A 20,597-nucleotide genomic window follows, 5' to 3' on the forward strand; every position below is an offset into this window, starting at 1 on the left:
CACACACACACACACACACACACAGACACACACAGACTAACTGTAGGCCTAGAGGATCTGATGCCCTCTTCTGGCCTCCTCAGGTACTGAATGAATCTGATGTCTAGACATATATTCAAGCAAACACTTATGTATGTAAGAAACACATAAAAAATAATTTAAAATGCAAAAAGAAGGGCTGGAGAGATGGCTCAGTGGTTAAGAGCACTGACTGCTCTTCCAGAGGTCCTGCCAGGTGGCACACGCCTTTAATCCCAGCACTTGGGAGGCAGAGGCAGGTGGATTTCTGAGTTCGAGGCCAGCCTGGTCTACAGAGTGAGTTCCAGGACAGCCAGGGCTACACAGAGAAACCCTGTCTCGAAAAACCAAAAAAAAAAAAAAAAAAACAAACAGAGGTCCTGAGTTCAATTCCCAGCAACCACATGGTGGCTCCCAACCACCGTAATGGGATCTGACACCCTCTTCTGGTGTGTCTGAAGACAGTTATAGTGTACTCATATACATAAAATAAATAATTCTTTTAAAAAATGGAAAAAGAAAAAACATACATACAAAAAGAAAGAGTGGCTGAAGAGAATTTTGGATATTGGGATGCCATAGACACTTCGGGCTGTTTCAGAGAGACTGAGAGAACTCAGGCTTATCTCCAGGATTCTATCCCCACTGTTTGTCATGCCACCCAATGAGATGCAACCCCCTGCCCCCACTTCTCCTTTGGATGAGAGAGACAGACACAGAACTGAAAAGGAGAGAAGGAAGTCTAGAGACAATTGCCCTCCAGGCTGAAGTTCACTGGCACCGCCAATAGACGGGGACTCAGACACGCCCCAAGTAGGCAGGAGTCTACAAAGACATCTTATCCTGTCCCGCCCATGTCCATGGTCCCTACTCCCCACGACCCCCTGCTGGCCTAAGCAAACTCAAGTTCATACTATAGTCTTCAGCTGCCCATGGTTCCTGGAAGAACAGAAAAAAGAGTAAACCCGGAAAGTATAGAATTCACTGGATGTTTTGCCCGTATAGAACCTTTCTGCTGCAGTGTGCAAATCTTTACTTGCAATATAAAGAGGCAGTTTGAAAAAAAAATCATCAGAAATATTTGCCAGTAGCGTAACCCCACCACCCCTGCATATCGCTCCCAAGAAAGCTAATTAAGCCCCACTGCTATTAGAGTTACACACGTTCGAAGGCTTGTTGTGACAAGAAAAAATAATGAAGCTGTGGTTTCTACAAGTTGTAAGCGGCCGAGTCAAAACATGCTTCTCTGCTTGCCCCTCTGCACTGCTCCCTCTCGTCTCTGGACTGGATCCGCCTGTCTCACTAATGTACACCACATTCATTCTCTTCTTGTGCCTGCTCTACCCCTCAGCGCCAGGCCAGAGAGGCTCAAGGGAATGGTCCTTAAAGAGCTGTGCTTGTAGGAGAAAGACAGACATACAAGTTGTTACTAATAAACTACAGGAAACGCCCAGCCTGAATCTCTAGTTTGAGTTCTCTCCTCCAGAATCTCTATGTCGTGCCCTTCACCCACCTTCGTTCTCTGGATGAGGAAGAGAAGGCGCCAGTGAAAGGTCACATTCTCATGGCATCCCCTGAGTACCAGTAAGACAACAGAGATTCGGACCTGTCCCCTGTTTGGGGAAGGAGACAGCTTACTGGGTGGCCTCTCTATCATACTGTTCTGTCTGTATTCAGGGAAGTCCATCAAGAAGGTCCCTGCCTGCTCAACTCCCCTATTCTTTCCTAACACAAACCCAAGTACATTACTGGGACTAATCACCCTTTGCTACTTGGGACCTCAGACTGTAAGATAAAGCCATTTCTTTCACTGAGTTCCATCTGCGTCCTTATCAGGGTGGTTGTGGGACCTGGTCATCTTTACTGGGTGCTTAGGAAGCCCTCCGGGACTGTCAGAAAAGCTTCTGTCTGTCCAGGATGGAAGGAGAGAATAAGGCAAAGGATTGAAGTCACTGAGAGCAAAACCAAACCCAGGGGAGCAAGACAAAAGATTATAAGATGTTTGCAGCAAAGATGCCCTCGTCTCTGCCAGGATGGATGGTTTCAGTCATTTAAACTTGACTGACGTTTTGAGTTAGGCTCTAGAGATACAACAGAGAGTCGAGACTGTTGAAACCGCTGTCTTCAGCTTGTGATCTCCAAGTCTGACCTTTGCCAGTCTGCTGCTCAAACCAGGCCCCAAACCCAAAGCCCTTGCTCCCCGGGGCCTCAGTACCAGACCACTGTCCTGACCTGTAGTAGTGCGTTTAAGCATAGTGTCACCAGACAGGGAAGGCTGACACTCTACTCAGACATCGAGGTTGTCTGAGGAGACACTGTCCTGGCTGCCCCCAGGATCTGGGCTGGGTGGGAGCAGGTATCAGTTGGGCAGCAACATCTGGGTTAGCATTACTATTTCTGTATTGCTAACCCCTCCAGCTGGGAGGCCTGGTGTGAGCATCAGCCCTCCGGGAAGGCAGTCTTTCTGACAAAGAGCTGACAGTGCAGACTAAGAATTCCAAGTAACTGAGCAAAAGACAGGCTCCATCTGCTGTAAGCAGAAAGGCCAATGTGCGATTGAATTGCCTTCCCCATCTTTATTAAAGCTAATTCCATACAGGTTCATCCCTGCCCATTCCCAACGCTGCTCCAAGAATCCTAGCCCTCCCTGAGCCTGAGTCTCTCTGAGGAGGCTGGAGTTCCAGGGGTGTGCTGCCTCAGGACGCACAGCAGGGTTGTGAGAGTAATTATTACAGAGGCAGGGCCTAGGGGGTCACAGTCCGCAGGTCCTCAAACTCTCATTTGCACTACCTCTCGTTTAGTCTTAATTGTTTGTTTGTTTTGAAACAAGGTCTCAGTATGTAGCCCTGGCTGTCCTGGAACTTGCTATGTACATTAGGCTGGCCTCAAAGTCACAGAGCTCCACCTGTCTTTGCCTCCTAGATTCTGGGATTGAATATGTGTACCACCGTGCAGCGGGGCAACCTTGAACTTTCCTGTACTCACCTCTCCAGTGCTGGAACTGCCGGTCTTCCCCAGCACGTCTGATTTACGTAGTGCTAGGGATGGAACCCAGGGTTTTATGCATGTTGGGCAAACACTACAAACTGAGCTGCACCCCTGCCCTCACTCTAAGCATACACTAGACACCGGAAAACAAAGTATTCTCATCTCATCCCAACACATACACTCACACACACACACACACACACTCATACACATATTCACATACTCATACACACATACACACACATACAAACACACACATATACACACATTTATACAAACACACTGTGGTGGTTTGAATATGCTTGGCCCAAGGAGTGGCACTATTAGGAGGTGTGGCCTTGTTGGAGGAAGTGTGTCACTGTGGGGGTGGGCAATGAGAGAGACCCTCCTCCTAACCACATGGGAACCAGTCTTCTCCTGGCAGCCTTTGGAACAAGATGTAGAACTCTCAGCTCCTCCTGCACCATGCCTGCCTGGATGCTGCCATGCTCCTGCCTTGATGATAATGGACTGAACCTCTGAACCTGTAAGCCAGCCCCGGTTAAATGTTGTTCTTATAAGAGTTGCCTTGGTCATGGTATCTGTCCACAGCAGTAAAACCCTAAGGCACACACACTCACATTCACACATACACACTTTTACACACATACACACACTCACATACACACATTCACACACACACACTCACATGCACACACATTCACACACTCACACCACACTCACACACACATATACACACACATTCACACACACTCACATACACACATTCATACTCACACATTCACACACTCACACACACCACATTCACACACACTCACATACATACACACTCACATACACACACATTCATACACACACACATACACATACATTCACACACTCACACATACCACATTCACACACATTCACACACACACCACATTCACACACATTCACACACTCACACACACCACATTCACACACACTCACATACACACACATTCTTACACACATACTTTCATACACACACACACACACACACACACACACACACACACACACACAGTACAGGGCATGTGCTCCTGCATCCAGCAGGTCTACATCCACTTTAGAATCCTCTATGGCCAGTTCCTGCCCATCTCAACCTGGGCTCCCTGAGGATGAGTTCATCCAAAACAAAGGTAGTCTCTTCTCAGAGGCATCCCTCAGAAGTCCACCCATCTCCTGCTGACACTAACTGGACCGGCTCTTTGCTCCACCTCTTTCCCGAGACCTTTTTTAGAAGAGGTTCTAAGATTTACAGTGGTTCTCAACCCCCCCCCAATAGCTGAGATCCTTTAATACAGTTCCTCATGTTGTGGTGACCCCCGACCATAAATTATTTTCGCTGCTACTTCATAACTGTAATTTTGCTACTGTTGTATATCGTAATGTAAATATCTGTGATTTCTAATGTCTTAGGCGACCTCTATGAAAAGGTCATTTGACCCCAAAGGGTCAACCTCCCATTGTAGGTCCTCAGCCTTAAAACTCTTAACCTTAGATTCCCTTAGTATCAAAGGGAAGTAGGGCGTGATCTTGGAGCACTAAGCTCAAGTCACTGTAAAGGAAGGCTGATCTATCCTCAGCTTGTCCCTGTTTTGGGAGGCTCCAAACTTACCCCTCTCCATCCCCTGAGACTGAGCTACTCTGCAGACAGAAAATAACAGCTCTCTTGGCCAGCTAGAGATCACCTGCTTTCCCAGTATGTGCCGGGAGCTGGACAAACTGAGGAAAGGCATTCTCTGTCGTTTCAGGGCACTCAGGCTCCAGGTCCACTCGAGAGAATGAACCACCAGTTCCCCTTCCCCATCCTCAGGGCGTGTCCTTTGCCCAGGAGTACAACCAGATGTGTCGAATTGCTAGCCTAGACTCTCCCAGATCCCACAGTACCTTATGTGGCTATCCCCTGCCTCGGATGCTCTCAGGATCGAAGAAGGAGAGACAGCCGGGCGGTGGTGGCGCTCGCCTTTAATCCCAGCACTTGGGAGGCAGAGGCAGGCGGATTTCTGAGTTCGAGGCCAGCCTGGTCTACAGAGTAAGTTCCAGGACAGCCAGGGCTATACAGAGAAACCCTGTCTCGAAAAAAACAACAACAAAAAAACCCAAAAAACCAAAAAACAAACAAAAAAAAAGAAGAAGAAGAAGAAGAAGGAGAGACTAAGAATCCAACAAACCCAAACTGTGGAAGTTAGACTCCATAGAACACGGGTCTTAAAGTAAGAGAGATCTAGGAGAGGGGCGCTGACAAAGGATGGGGGGTCTCCACAACCCGCCCTACATTTTTTATTTGGTAGTTTGGATCAGAAACCAACTTGCTGGAGTCGGTTCTCTTTCCATTCTATGTATGGATCACGGGATCAAATTCAGGCAAGCGCCCATACACTAAGCCATCTTGCTAGTACGGGTAGTTAGAATCCCAAGACTATATAATACACCAGAATTCAAACTTTGCAGGCAGAATTCAAACCCCAGAGCGGAAGCCAGCGCAAAGCCAGGGCCTCTACATCACCCATTCTTCTGCAGGCTTCCCTTTAGGAGGGAGAATGGAGTGCGTGAATGACAGCCTTGAATTACCAAACACAGGCTCAGAATCCCGCAGGGCAGTGAAGCCTGTGGCCACTAGAGGACCGCTCCGCCTGCCTCTGTGCTTCAGCCCTGCCTACATGCCAGGGTGGCCCTCCCCTCCCAACCATGCTGGCGCAATTTAATCCCTCCCTCCCTAAGTCATTCCCGCCCACAGCCCGACTCTCCGATGCCTGCGTCATTTGTGTCCCCACCCACAACCCACCTCTTCAAGCCCCGCCCACCACTGGCCTCTTAGTCCTATATCGCCATCTCCTGGAAGTCGGGCTACATCGGAGCTGACCCATTCCTTCCTGGGGCTCCCTTGGCGTGCTTGTGGAGCCACTACCAGATTGAGACCTAATCCTTGCCCTGGTCCCGAACCTGCCTAGAAGCCTGGGCTTCACGGAACCCCCAAGAGACGTGGGGTCAGATGAAATCCGAGTCACCTTCAGCAAAGTAGGAAGCAATGGAGGGTAGCCAACTTGGGACAAGTCTCCATGCTTAGGTGTCAGTTGTTGCTCTTACCACCAGAATTCCCAGCAGATGGGCACCCCTCCTTTAAACTATTGTCTCCTCTGCGTCTTCTCGAGTCCTCATAAAAGTGGTAAATCCATCCTTTATTATGGGGTTTATTTAAAACTTTGCTCTTCTACAATACAAACAAAATAATAGCGTTTGGGTCACACCTAGGAATGGAACCTGCCTTATGCTAGCTTGAAAAAAATGTGGCCAACTTCTCTGCCTTGTCTGGGCCTTAGCCACTGTACATCAAAGACAGCACTTTATAGGAAGTAAGTAAAATAAGCCACTTTTCTTTCTTTTTCCTTATTTTCAAGATAGGCCCCCACTGTGTAATCCTGGCCAGCCTGGAACTGAAAGAGATCCACCTGCCTCCCAAAATGCTGGGGTTAACAGCATGTGCTACCACACTTGATCTTTTCCTTTTTAAAGATGTTTTTATTTATGTGTATGTGTGTCTTTGTTAAACATATGTCATGGGTGTGAGTGCCCACAAAGGCCAGGAGAGGGCATCCAGGAGACTGTGAGCCACCAGATGTGGGTGTTAGCCACTGAACTTGGGTCCTCAGGACTAACAAATAGCAAGTGCCCTGAACTGGAGAGCCATCTCATCATCTTCTGCTCCCCACCTCCCCCTTTTTTGAGACCTTGCTAAGATCTTGCTAAGTAGTCTTGGCTGGAGTGGAACTCACCATGTAGACAAAGCTGGCCTCAAACTCAGAGAGATCCATATGCCTCTGGCTCCTGAATGCTGGATTACACGTGGGCCACACCAGGCTTTTTGTTTTAAGCTAGTCTCACGTAGCCGAGACTAATCTCAAATCTTCTACATAGCCAAGGCTGTCCTTGAATTCCTGCTCCTAATGCCTCTGCTTCTTCACACATTCTGGATTATAGGCACGTACTACTGTGCTAGACTGATTTGGATTTTTAAGACAGCAATACTGAGACTGAAACTTAGCCTTGAAAGACTGGTATTTGAGATAGACCTTGCATATTTTAAAGAAACCAGGGAAGAGCTCCTCCTAGCTGCTCATTTGGTTGGAACATGGAGAAACAAGCAAGAAGCTACATCTTAGCAATAGCCTGGAACCACTAGAAGCCAGGCGAGCCACAATTCATAAGCACAAGGTCCTCTAGCCAACAGCCTTGTCTCTCCCATGATTGGCCCAGAGATCTTGGCTCTCAAGTGAGTGTCTACACAAGATTGGTAAGAATTCAGACCCTCTGCTTTTCTCTCTATCTCTTTTGCAGGCCAATTCTGACTATATAATCTATTATCTCAACTCCATTCCCCAGTTCACTGGTTACCCTAGAGCCCCTTGGAGACAGCAATGTCCTAACCTCAAATAACAGACTGGAGAACCACACTGGAGGGATCCCAGGAAGTAGCCCTGAGTCAAATCAAGTAGAAAAGCAGGTTCCTATTAGGACCCTTCTGCCTGCCCCTGAGCCCCTCCTATCACCTTGTGTTTAGCTCAAAAGACACAGGCAGACTCACTCCCATCAAGAAAAGCTCATAGGAACTTGGCTTGAGTGTTGGGGAGCAGATTCATCTCCCACAGAGAGGACAGGGAGCCGCAGGTGGATCTTCCTGCAGCCTGCAGCTTTGCTTCTGCCAGTTCCTCAGATCATCCCGAGTTAGATCTTAAGCTGAGCTTTCTGAGGGTCAGCTTAAGTGAGAGCGGATGTGGGGTCATTTCTAGGGTTCCTGCTGCAAGGCCTGGAGGGCTCAGTGAGGCATGTGTCTTTGAACACTTGTCAGAAGTCTTTACTGACATGGTCTTTGGACAAGGTCCCATGAATCCCAGGTGAAACTTACTAAGCAGCCGATGCGGTCCTTGAACTCCTGATTCTCTTGGCTCCACCTCCCAAGAACTTAGGTTATCAGTGTGCACCACCATGTCTGCCTTAAGACAGGGCTTCTGTGCCTAGGCTGGCTTTACCTTGGCATTTCCAAGGTGCCAACTGCAAACATTTTGGGACCATGGGGAAAAGTGGGGTGCAATGTCTCATGGTGAGCTGATAGAAGCAGAGATAAACCAGAAGAGGCACCGTTTTTCTGTAACCAGTGGCCCTCTGGCAACAACTGCTGCATCTCTCCTTCCCACATGTAAGCACTGTCCTAGGAAAACACCTGCCTTTCCTAAGTCTGCAGTCTGCTCATTCTACCCAAGCCTGTCTACATCCTGACAGGCACTTAGGGCTGGCCACCTACAATCTGGAAGCTCAAGAACAAAACACACTGGCTAGAAACTGTTCTCTAAGGCCAATTCCAAGCCCATAGGTATTTTTGGGTAAAAGCCACAGTGGAGCTCCACCCCAGCCACCCCAGCCTTCAGGATTAGCCTGAAGACCTGACCAGAGGCTGCCCCTTCTGAGGCACGAAGTCTGTGACAGCACATTTCCCACCACCCTCTACCCTACCCACTTCCCACTCTACCTCATACCCTACCTTTGCAAATGAGGAAACTGAGGACCAAAATTAGTCTTGACTGACTCAAAGGCAGAAGGAGCACTAGAAGGAGTCTGCATATTGGCAAAGTTCCTGGAATTCAGACCTGGCCTTCCCGGAAGTACAAAAATGAAAGCTGCTGCAGGGGTTCCCTGAGCTGCCCTTTTCTAACATGACTGATCCCATCCCATAATTCACACCCAGGAACCACAAGAGCCCACATTGTAATAAAGACACTGCTTTTATTTAGTTTGATATGTTTCTATACAGAATGCAGAAAACACATCTTAAAATCATATAGAAGGAAATAAAAACACGTCAGTGGTTGGTGAACACTTGAATGTGAGATTGGCTCTCTGTCTCAGAGTCTAATGGCCATCGCCAGCTCAGGCCTCAGGGAGGGGGCTGCCTGCAAAGGCATTGTTGCTCTTGTTATTCTGTTCACTGCCCCACTGCCTCCAGTTGCTATGACAACAGGCCACTCTGGGCCAGCCTCCCCTCTACATGGCAATGCCCAATGGTGGGGTTGCTAACAGCAACAAGAGTTATCTGGAAGGCGTTCCAAAGCCCTCACCTGGAATAGTGGGATTTATTTATTTATTTATTTTTGATGAGGTCACCAGAAATAATTTTATCAGGTTAGATCCCTGCTCTTGACTCTGGGACATCAAGAAAACTCAAGCTTGGACCAGAGCTTGGAGGCACAAGGCCCAGTCACCAGCCATCCATGAAGCACTTATCGGCAGACTCCCCCATGGGGCACTGCTCACTGCAAAGAACCCTCCTGGGGGCTGAGCAGGAAGGGTAGGCCTTGTGGAGAATGCAGAAGGAACCACCGTTTGGAGGCGATGCTTCTGTCCGACTGGCCTTCCTTCCTGAGACAGCACACCCTCTGCTAAACAGTCGATATGGCTTAGAAGTTACTGCTCCGTTGCAAAGGGAGCCTGGGTCCACCCACCCACCCTGATCAGGGAAGGGATACATTATTGCAAAAGGCATTCCTCCCTAAAAGGTACCCAAAATAACTCAGACATCAAGAAAAGGCATGCTCAAAATGGTTTCTTCCAAAGGAGGAGAATCAAAGCAGAGTAGGTGCCCCTGAGTCATGGGACAGAGATGCAGACAGATGGACGATGTTCTGCTAAAAAAGGCAAAGGAAGCCTCTATGTAATCCAGAATTTAACCATTAGGAAAAGAAGGGGGGGAGGGTAAAATGAGCAGAGCCATCAGTTCCATGGGATCAACACTAGGAGCGTGTACAAACCGCTGTTAAGCATCACCATTTTTTAATCTTTTTTTTTTAATAAAACAATTTGAGGCTGTATAAAAACTTTAGTAAAAAATTAGCTTTGAGAGCCCACAGATTTTTACTATGAACTATTGCTGGCACTCCTCCCCAGCCACCAGACCTTTTCCAGTTGTTCAGGCCCAAGGCCCAGGACTGGAGCGCCAGAGAAGAGAGGGCAGGGTGTATGGGGTAGGGCTGTGGACTGTTGGGACAAAGTGGCCAAGGTCAAGTGAGGAAAGAGCATCACATGACATAAAAATATTGCATCTTCACCAAAATGTCCCCCACTGAGCGTTTCAAAGACCATGATATTCCTTTTAAGAGGGAAGGAAAAGAACAAAACAAAACAAAATCAAACCCACAGAGAAGGGGAAAAGAAAAGTTGATGAGGTGGAGTCCTTCGACCTTCCCAGGTGCCCCAACGAGCAGCTGGCCCACCTTGGAGCACCTAGGTTGGAGGCCACGGCCACCAATGCCTTTTGGAGTCCCTTTCCCACAGAAATGAAGACCCCCTTGGTGGTGGGCCACTAGCGTGCATGGGGTAGAGGTCAGGATGTCCATGGCCCAAGAGGCCCCTCCAGCTTCCAGCCCCTAGCAACAGCGGGGGAGCAAACCCAGCACCAGGACCCTGGCACCCGAGCCAGGCCCAGGAGGCCCTCAGGCAGGCTCTGGGATATCAGAGCAACCAAGTTGACATAGTGTGAAAAAATAGGATTCCTTTGATAAAAAATACTGTCCCTTGGTCTTCTCTAAGTTTGAAACACCCTGGGAGCTTATTTTTAGCAAAGCAATTCCCCATACCCACCCAAAAATTATACGTACAAGTTTAGGTAAACAGCAGATTAAATGTAAAAACTTAACCTTAATTTCTGAAAGTCCTTTGAATGTAATCTTTAGCTACTGTTTTCCATGTTACATCCTGCAGCTAGACACACGTGAATAGAAAAAACAGTACAGTTAGTGTTAAAGGCAAAATGCAGAGAGCTGGGGCCGCCCAGCACTGCCTGCGAGTTCATTCACGGTCCTCGCTCCCTCCTTCTACCTCTACTCAAACAGTGCTTCAGAGCCATCAAAAACGCAGCCAAGACTTCTCTATGAACAAACAAAAAGCTGTTAGGCAAAAAACAAAAATAAAAAAGTCCCCCAAAGTCTCTCCAGCAGCTTTGGGGTTTGGGAGGACCAGAGAGGGCGGGCTTGTCCAGGCCCTGTGTGTCAGTGTGTGCTAGGTCAGGTGTTGGGTACCGGTGGGCAATGGTCTGTGGGCCACCGGTCTCTACAGACAACACCAAGTTGTCTCCAGGCCCCTGCCCTACCCCTGCCTCCACCCAGGCGCTTGTGGGTTAAGGGGGGACATACGGAGGGGGTGATCGGTATGGGGTCATGTTCTTGGGACGGGAGCCCTTGCCCTCCATGGGAGCCGTGAAGGGTGGGGGTGGCTGGTAGGGAGGTGCATTAGGATCCTCATCCCGCAGGGGTGTGTACTCTCCCACAGTGTCCTGGTTCAGAGGAGTGGTCTCGGGCACACTCTGGTTGGGGTACTCAGGAGGTGGGAGGGGAGCCTTCTCTTCCTGCAAGATAAGCGGCATGCTGGAAGAGGGCGGGGGCTTGGAGTCATCCAGCTCATCTGCAAAGATAATAGGTACCCCCTTCTTGATAAAGGTGGCCTGGTCCTCAAGAGTCAGTTTGCCCTTCCTCTTCTTGCGATAGCAGATCATAGCGATGATTCCAGCTATGAGCAGGATGGCTGCAACCACAACAGCTGGGATAACTGTGTGTAGGTAAACATCATCCTCACTGCTCTTCTCAGGGTCCCTGTCTGGAACCTCTGTGGCTGGCGCAGCTGAGGTTCCAGGAGAGGGTGGTCCAACAGGGATAAACTGGAGGTGCCGACAACTGCCAGAGCCCGTCACAGCAATACTCATAGCCTTAAAGTCAGGCTCCAGAGCATTGGAGAAGGCAGGACGAGGTTTCCCGTTTTCATCAGCAATCCTGCGGCTCAGCCCTATGATCTGCTCCTTGGGGCAGGGCTCCAGGGGCAGAGTGTTGTTGGTCCATTCGACCACAATTGAGCCCCGGGTGATGTTCTGAAGGGTGATGGAGCTGCAGTTTCGATCCCCAAAGGCAAAAGCTAACTTCTTTACCAAAGCAATTTTCTTGTGGATGTCATTCAGCACTGGTGCCGGATCACCTGCAAGCCTAGCCTTGAACCGTGCAGGAGCCTTGTCCCCCTGTGGGCGCTTGTGAACATGGATCTCGAAGGCATCCACAGCAGAGAGGCCCCCTTTGTCTGTGGCATGCATGAAATACTCATGCTTTCCCACATGGCTGCTGTCAGGCAGGCCATACATGAGCTGGCTGTTGCTGTTAAACTGAACCCAAGATTTCTCACCTACTAACTGCTGCTCTCGAAGTTTCAGGGTCAGCTTGAGCTTGTCGGTAGTGGTGTCCTCATTGTCATAGAAGGTGTCTGATGGGATCTTTACCTCGAAGTAGGTTCCCACCCAGGCGTCTACCCTATCAATGTGGTTCTTGAGCTCTGGCCGCTGGTTAGGTTCTCCCCCACGGGGCACTCCACTGGTGGTAGTACGGATTCGAGTGGGTGGAGAAGCTGTCTCCAATCTGGTGATGGGTGCTTTGGTGGTGACCCTGGGCACTGGTCGGGGTGTCCGTGGTTTTTTGGTCGGCCTCCGAGTTGTGGTAGTTGATGAATCAGTTGAAGGCGTTGCTGGCTTTGGCGTGGATACTCGTGGCTTCTTTGTGGTAGTTGTCGGAGGAGTAACGACGGCTGTGGGCTCTACATAGCCAGGAATTGTCAGTGTTGGGCGGATCTGGCCAGGAACCGTGGTACCGGCTTCTGACACCCTAGTAGGCTGGATAGGGCCCAGAGTTGGGGTCTGAATAATGGCCCCTCGCGTCCGAATGGTGACCGTGGGCTTCCCTGGAACAGGATCCCTGACAGGAGGAGCCATGGTCTCTGTTGGAGGTGCAATGGCTGGAGATGTGGGAGTAGGCACTATCCTAGATGGTGGCTCCTGAATGGCCGTGGTTGGGGGTCCAATGGCAGTAACAGGTGTAGGCGTGGCATGGATCTGCCTCCGGATTCGTTTAGGGAGAGTGGGCTTCTTATTGGCAATGTGCCAGCCCACCACAGGATAACCAAGCTGGGCAGACATAGCACCCTCCCTAGCAGGGGTTTCTACCCCACGGATGTCAGGGACGCTATTCTGGTTCAAGGAGCAGCCTAGTTTCCAGGACAGCAGAGCCCCATTCTCTACCACTTTCTTTGCATTTCCAGGGCCAGCCATGAAGGCCGACATGTCAAACAGTCTATTGTTCACTACAGGCACCAACTTCATGTTATGAAGTTCTACTTCTGAGAAGCTCTGCATTCTGTTCAGCAGATCAATCCTTTGCTTTGGGGTCATCTTGGTGAGGTCAGCATCCAGAATCACTGTGAGGACAGTCACTGGCTCATCAGCAGCACAGGCAGATGGCACTCCTTCACCAGGCTCTGACGAGGCTGCCCGTACAGACTGTGGCTCATTGTGGTCTTCAGGGTAGACCTCAATAGAGAACACACTGGAAGTCTGGGGGACGTGGCTCCCATTGGCTCCCAGGCGCGCAGCACTCACTGAGATGTAATGTACACCTTTATCAGTGTCAAGAGGAAGGCCTTCCAAAATATGACTGTGTGGGTCCCAGTGTAGCCAAGACGGCAAGGCCTCCTTCCCTGCTGCAGACACCTAAAAGAAACATAAGTGTGAGTTATAAATGTTATCATCATTGCCTAGCCTAAAATGATTACCATAATAACCACAGGTCTAACCTGAGGTATGTGATAAGCTGGAGGAATAAATTTAGAATTCCTGCTGGGAAATCCAACTCATCGCCTCCTGAGGAAAGCAGGAATGCTCTGTTACATGACCACCAGACTGGGACACGCTGACACACATTAGGGTGCCATGGTCCTTTTAGATGGATGGACTCTGATGGGGCATTACAGCGCTCGGGGGTAATCCCAGAACTCAGGAGTCAGGTGTAAGGCAGGATGAGTTGAAGGCCAGTCTGGGGTACGGTTTGAGACCCTGTCTCTAAAAACGACCAACCAAAGCTAGAGAGCTGGCGCAGCTAAGCGGGCAGACTGCTCCTCCAGAGGACTGAGATTTTGTTCCTAGCACCCACACTGGGCAGCTCTAACTGCAGCTGCTGGAGATCCTAACCTCCTCTGGCCTACTCTAGCAACTGCACACATGTGCACATAAACTCATGCCCACAAACACACTGAGACATAAATAAAAAATAAATCTTAAAAAATAAAACCAGTGAAAACATGTAAGTTAAAAAACAAGGATTCTTGTGGCCTTTTCTATGAGTGACACACCCTACTTGCCTACTCCTCCCTGTAGTTAGGTCACAGCACTTTATTCCAGCCTGAAACACCCTCTCCAATCCCCTCTATTACTCTTGGCAGACATACACTGCTCAGGTCGTATGCCCATCTTCGAGTACCTTGCCTGCACACAAATGCAAGGGCACCTAAGTCTGGGGATAAGGAAGGTCCATACCCCAGAATGAGTTGTTTTATAATAAATCATCACTTCATGCATAAAGATCGGGTACACATTTCTTATAAAATAATTAGTTGCAATGTCTATCTAAATGAATCCCACTTCTCAAACCCCAAGAACTGTGGTACCCAGAGTAGGGTGACTAAAACTATTCTAGAACAATGTCGACCACAGGTGTCTCAGGGATGAACTCAGAATGCTTGTCTAGACTGCACCAACCCCTGGGCTCAATCTCCAGGACTAAATAATGTGGGTGTGGTAAACACATAGTGATTCGAACTTAAGGTAAGATACATAAAACAAAGTCTCAAAAAAAAAAAAAAAAAAAAAAAAAAAAAAAAAAAAAAAAAAAAAAAAAAAAAAAAAAAAAAAAAAGAAAGAAAGAAAAGAGAAGGTACACAGTCCACTTCTGTTGTCGACACAGAAGAGTCCTAAGGAGCGCAATTCTTTATTATCCCCAAAAGAATTGTTCAGACTTCTTTCAATGTGCAAGTCCTTTCCCACAATGACATAAATTAAAATACTCAGATACCCAAAGTAATTTCTATCAGCTGACAAGAGAGAAATTAATACTTGCTTCTATAGCCCAGGTCCCATGTTCAGCTCCGCGCACGCTTGTGATATACCAACTCCTGTCCCTGATTCAAGAAAAGTCATAATTCTCTGCTCTGACTGAAACTGCTTTCAGCGCCATGGGCCTGCCCTAAGTCCAGAGACACAATGGACAACAGGAGGAAATCTTCAACACTAGCTCAGGGATTATTTTTAATTTAAGGCCACACAGCTTACCACAGGCCCTATGGCACAGGAGCTAATAATGCCATGCCTCTGGGCCCCCAGGGGCTGCCGAGGTCTCCTTCCTACCAACAGCAAGAACTGAGTGCTTGGAGGAGACGCCAGTTCAAACCTCACATCTGTATCCAAGACACCTTCTACCACAGACTTCAAATGCCAGATTTAAAATTCTGATCCCCAGCCAGGTGTGGTGGGACATGCCTTCAATGCCAGCACTAGAAACAAGCAGATCTCTGTTGAGTTCAAGGCCAGCCTGGTCTACAAAATGTATTTCCAGGACAGCCAGGAATACACAGAGAAACCCTGTCTCAAAAACAAAAGCAAGAGCCGGGCGGTGGTGGTGCATGCCTTTAATCCCAGCACTTGGGAGGCAGAGGCAGGCGAATCTCTGAGTTCGAGGCCAGCCTGGTCTACAGAGTGAGTTCCAGGACAGCCAAGGCTACACAGAGAAACCCTGTCTCAAAAAACCAAACCAAACCAAAACAAAACAAAACAAAAACAAAAAACAAAAACAAAGCAAAAACTACAACAAACAACCCCCAACCCCCTTTAGCCTACACTGTGAGATGACCAGTGAGTTCAGTTCTAAGACACTGACTCCATATTCTTTACTTATGCCTTCTTACACAGAACAGAACTCGGAAGACGGAAAGTTTGCAGCCAGATTGGCAGGGGCTGTAACAGAGAAGTATCCATATGCATTACATGCCAGGAAATACAAGCAAAGGCTCTTACTCTAAACCAGCACCCTTCAAGGCATGGAGAAAGAGCAATTGAGTAGGAGTTTCCATTACTTATTCTTCATCAAAAAAGGTTTCATTCACAGTCTCAATAAGCCAGTAAATACAGCCAAAGGACAAAACTGAAGTCACACTCCTGCGACAACTGAGTTAATTTTAATGAGCTTTTGAACCCCAAAACTGTTAAGTGCTGTCATTCAGGGCCTGCAAGATACATCCACGCAGGAAGGGCAGGGAAGCAGACTCCATGAACAAGAACTTGCACTGCTGACAGTGGCCTGCAAAATCAGTTCCCTATTACTACAAACCTGCTGGTGGGTCCTCTGCATCTCTACGGTAGCATATTCCAACGAGTACCTCTGTACTCATCAAGCCCTACGCTTCCCCTGTGTTCACTTACAGATATGCTAGGTGCTATCTTTGCCTGGTCCCTATTAAAGCCTAGACCACCTACCTGCTCAGGTAAAGTTCCTACAACCTTCCCTCAGACCTTGTCACAGGCCCTTAACCTTCAGCTCTCTCCCCTTAATCATGTCAACCTGGCTAGGCCAACCTGCAAGATTACCTGGAAGGTTGGCTGCAAGGAGCCACAGAAAACACTCTGAAGCACTCCCAATTGAGGTGGTCATACCCTTTGTGTTCTATCCCGTGGCCTTCTGCAAGTGGTAAGTGTGGCAGTCACAATGCAGAGCTACATACAGAGAGAGAACACAGGTCTAGCTTGAGGCCCGAGGGTCAGCCATCAGAAGTAATAAACCATGCTAAGTAAAACAAAGCCACAACTGCAAGGGAGAATCACTCATTCCACGTCTAGATATATCAATGTCAGAACTATACTTGGCTCCTCTGACAAAGACCAGGACCTCAGGACCACATTCCAGCCCAGCTGGTACCCTTCTGATCTGAGCTGTGAAGTACTTTATCTGATGTTAACTATTCTCCCTAAAAATTAATCTTTGGGAGTGGAGAGATGGCTCAGTAGTTAAGAGTACAACTGCCTATAACTCTAGTTTCAGGAAATCTGATGTCCTCTTCTGGCCTGTGCAGGTGTTTCCGTACATGCGAGGCATATACATACAGAAAAAAAAAATCTTTAAAAATTTAATCATCTCCCCAGAAGAGCAGCTAAACATAGTTTTAGCCACTTAAAAAGTTCTCACAGTCAGTTCTTCTACCCTAAGCCTTGGCATCCATTTTTACTTTATCATTTTATTTCTCAGCTCTTGCCAGTAATTAAAAAAAAATGGAAGCCTCTATTTTCAATAAGTATTTAAGTTGATGAGTCTGGACAAATACCATTCTAACAGCCTACTCCCAAGGACGCTTTCCTTTGGCAACCCACACTTCCCGGTGTGCCATGCTCACAAGGGGTCCATTCAGAACCAGGGAACACCCACTCGAAGCAGGAAGAAACTGCAGTTCATCTCACGCAGGCTGCGTTGCCACAAAGCTCTCAAGCATCCAAAAAAAAAAAAAAAAAAAAAAAAAAAAAAAAAAAAAAAGCTCCTTTCATGAAGCCCTCTTCCTGACCACAGAGAGTAACCATTGTTCTCAGGGAAACAATTAGGTAGCCCAAGCCAGCGGCTGCGGCTGCGCAGAGCCCCAGCAAGGGCTGCTCCCAGCCTGCAGACATCTTGGGCTGAGGAAAAGTCCACATTGTCTGAAAGCAAGGAGGCTGAAAAAAAGCAGGGACGAAGAAAAGCCACCCTTTGCAGGCTGTACCAAAATGAGATCTCTGAGAGGGCTCTACAGGGACAGCCCCATCTCTCAGGTGATATGAAGTGTTTCTTTTTTTGTTTTGTTTTGTTTTTTCCAGACAGGGTTTCTCTGCATAGTCCTGGCTGTCCTGGAACTCACTCTGTAGACCAGGCTGGCCTCGAACTTAGAAATCCACCTGCCTCTGCCTCCCAAGTGCTGGGATTAAAGGCGTGCGCCACCACCGCCCAGCGGTATGAAGTGTTTCTTGCCTATTACATTTTTGTTTTATTTTTTCAGACAGGGCCTCACTCTGCAGTTGAAACTGAAGGAAATCCTCCTGCATGTTAAGATTAAAGGCACGCTCCCTACTACCTGACACCAACTCCTCCCCGATTACCCTAAAGAGGAGGTACTAAGCCCGAGTCATTGCTGGTTATCCATGGTGCAGGCTGGGCACATAAAAGGACTGCACTGGAGACTCTCCACAATAGACTATGGCCACAGCATGGCCTGGAGTGGCCCAGACCCAACACTCGTGCCAATGTACAGAGGCTTTGAGAAGTCAAACCAGGTTTGAGGTAGAAAGAAACATATGAAGGTCTATTAGGTAACAGGAGACAAGACACAAAATAACAAAAAGTAAAAATTTCAAGCATGTATTTATTACTGAGGATTTGTCTGTCTTGTTCTGTTTTATAGACAAAGTCTTCCTCTATAACCCAGGCTGGCTGTCAACCATCTCAGCCTCCTGGAGTGCTGGGTCTACAGGCCAAGTACTGTGCCGGGTGTCCAGGACAGACATTTAAGAAGAAGGTCATAGCATTCATTTGTGGCAAGACTGCTTTCACCTGGCCGGGCGGTGGTGGCGCACGCCTTTAGTCCCAGCACTTGGGAGGCAGAGGCAGGTGGATTTCTGAGTTCGAGGCCAGCCTGGTCTACAGAGTGAGTTCCAGGACAGCCAGGGTTATACAGAGAAACCCTGTCTCGAAAACACCAAAAAAAAAAAAAAAAAAAAAAAAAAAAAAAAAAAGACTGCTTTCACCAGATGGAGAACAGAACTCTAATAGCTCAAAGGATGTTCAAACTGAATCTGAAAGGGATGACAGTACTAAGAAAGAGGGCAGAAGGAAAGGAGGAGAGAGGAAAGGGCTTAAGGAGCCCTGAGAGAGGAGAAACCAGAACAGAAAGGGGCAGACGAGGTGAGGGTAAGACATAAAGAGGCAAAAGGGAGAGAAAGGAGAGCTGGGGGCAGAGCGCAAGGCCTAGAGCTTACTGCAGATGAGTGACAAAACGTCTCTTAGTCAAGAACATAGGTAAGGGACTTTCTGAGCAGGAACAAGGAATGGCTTGGACAGAGGGTGACAGGTACAAGGTGTCAGTGTGATCTGGAGCTTACCCTACACAAGCAGCTTGGCAATACGTCTACAGTACTCCTGCTGCTGCTGCTGCTGCTGCTGCTGCTTGCTTGAGACAAGAGTCTCCTGTGTTCAACCTGGCCTCAAATTGACTGTGCCAGCCAAGGATGGCCTTGAACTCCTAATCTTCCTGCCTCAACATCTCCAAGACTAGGATTGTAAACATGTGCCAACATATTTGACCTAAAGTGTTTCTTATGTCAGGCATGGTGCCACACTACTTTAATGGGAAGACACAGGCACGTAGATCTTTGTGAACATAGTGAGACACTATTTCAAGGACAAGAAAGAAACTAGACAGTCACTGAAAGTTACATTCACAATGAGTATTAAAAATAATGGGCTAAAGCTCAAGCTACAACAAATAAGAAAAGATTAAAAATATAACCAGGGGGCTGGAGAGATGGCTCAGTGGTTAAGAGCACTGACTGCTCTACAGAAGGTCCTGAGTTCAAATCCCAGCAACCACATGGTGGTTCACAACCATCTCTACAGCTACAATGTACTCATATACATAAAATAAATAAATAAAATATATATATATATAACCAGGACCAGAAGCTGGCTCAGTGCTTGGAGCTTCTAGACCTGACACTAAGACATAGCTGAGTTTGATCCCCCAGACCCACATGGAAAGGAGAGAAACAACTCCTCTAATTCCACACAAGATCCAAGGCACACTCCCCTTAACCACACCCACATCCAAATAAATGTAATTTAAAAACAAAGGCTGGAGAAATAGTTTATCAGTTAAGAATACTTTCTTCTTCCCAGCACTTGGAGGCAGAGGTAGATCTCTGTGAGTTCAAGGATAGCCTGGTCTACATAGTGAGATCCACTCCAGCCAGTGATGCATAGTGAAACCCTATTTCAAGGCCGGGCAGTGGTGGCTCACGCCTTTAATCCTAGCACTTAGGAGACAGAGGCAGGCGGATTTCTGAGTTCGAGGCCAGCCTGGTCTACAGAGTGAGTTCCAGGATAGTCAGGGCTACACAGAGAAACTCTGTCTTGAAAACCAAAACAAAACCTATTTCAAAAACAAAACAAAACACCCATAGGTCTCAATATAGCTGCCCAAATGTGAGCTGTAACAAGGATAAAACTACTGGACATCCCAAAAGTGGGTGGAGAAAAGCCAAGGGGCCTCAACCCTAGAACTGTGGGCAACTGAGGCAAGCTGGGAGCAGGGGAGGTACACTTGCCCATGGAAGGGCACACTGATTGGTTGCCTAGTGCTAAATGGTCAGCCCTGGAAACATCCATGTAAGTACCATTATACAGACCAAGCAGGTTATATTTAGAAATATATGAGTAAAAAAGAAGCCATGACTTTCCAGAAGTCTAGAGAGTGGTATATGAGACCTTCTGGAGGGAAGACAAAGGAAGGGAGAAACATTCTAATTATTTTACAACTCAAAAAAAGGAAAAAAGGGAGAAAAAAAAGGATACATTTCTTAAAGGACCAAAGTTCAGTGCCCAGCACCCATGCTGAGTGGTTCAGGACCACTTTTTTTTTTTTTTTTTTTT

The 20,597-nt window shown here is 47.9% G+C and overlaps 1 protein-coding gene across 8 annotated transcripts in view; it reads right to left on the reverse strand.

The window, feature by feature from the left end:
• Positions 1-8,788: 8,788 nt before the first annotated feature.
• Dag1 (dystroglycan 1) overlaps positions 8,789-20,597 on the reverse strand; it is a 56,148-nt gene continuing 44,339 nt past the window's right edge. For all 8 annotated transcript variants that reach the window (XM_031343188.1, XM_031343192.1, XM_031343190.1 and 5 more), the window contains one exon: positions 8,789-13,597. In XM_031343188.1, coding sequence (XP_031199048.1) covers positions 11,195-13,597 — 2,403 coding nt within the window. In that variant the 3' untranslated portion in view covers positions 8,789-11,194. The remainder of the gene's footprint in view (positions 13,598-20,597) is intronic.

The sequence above is a fragment of the Mastomys coucha genome, unplaced genomic scaffold, assembly GCF_008632895.1.
Source record: "Mastomys coucha isolate ucsf_1 unplaced genomic scaffold, UCSF_Mcou_1 pScaffold23, whole genome shotgun sequence".
Classification (NCBI taxonomy): domain Eukaryota; kingdom Metazoa; phylum Chordata; class Mammalia; order Rodentia; family Muridae; genus Mastomys; species Mastomys coucha.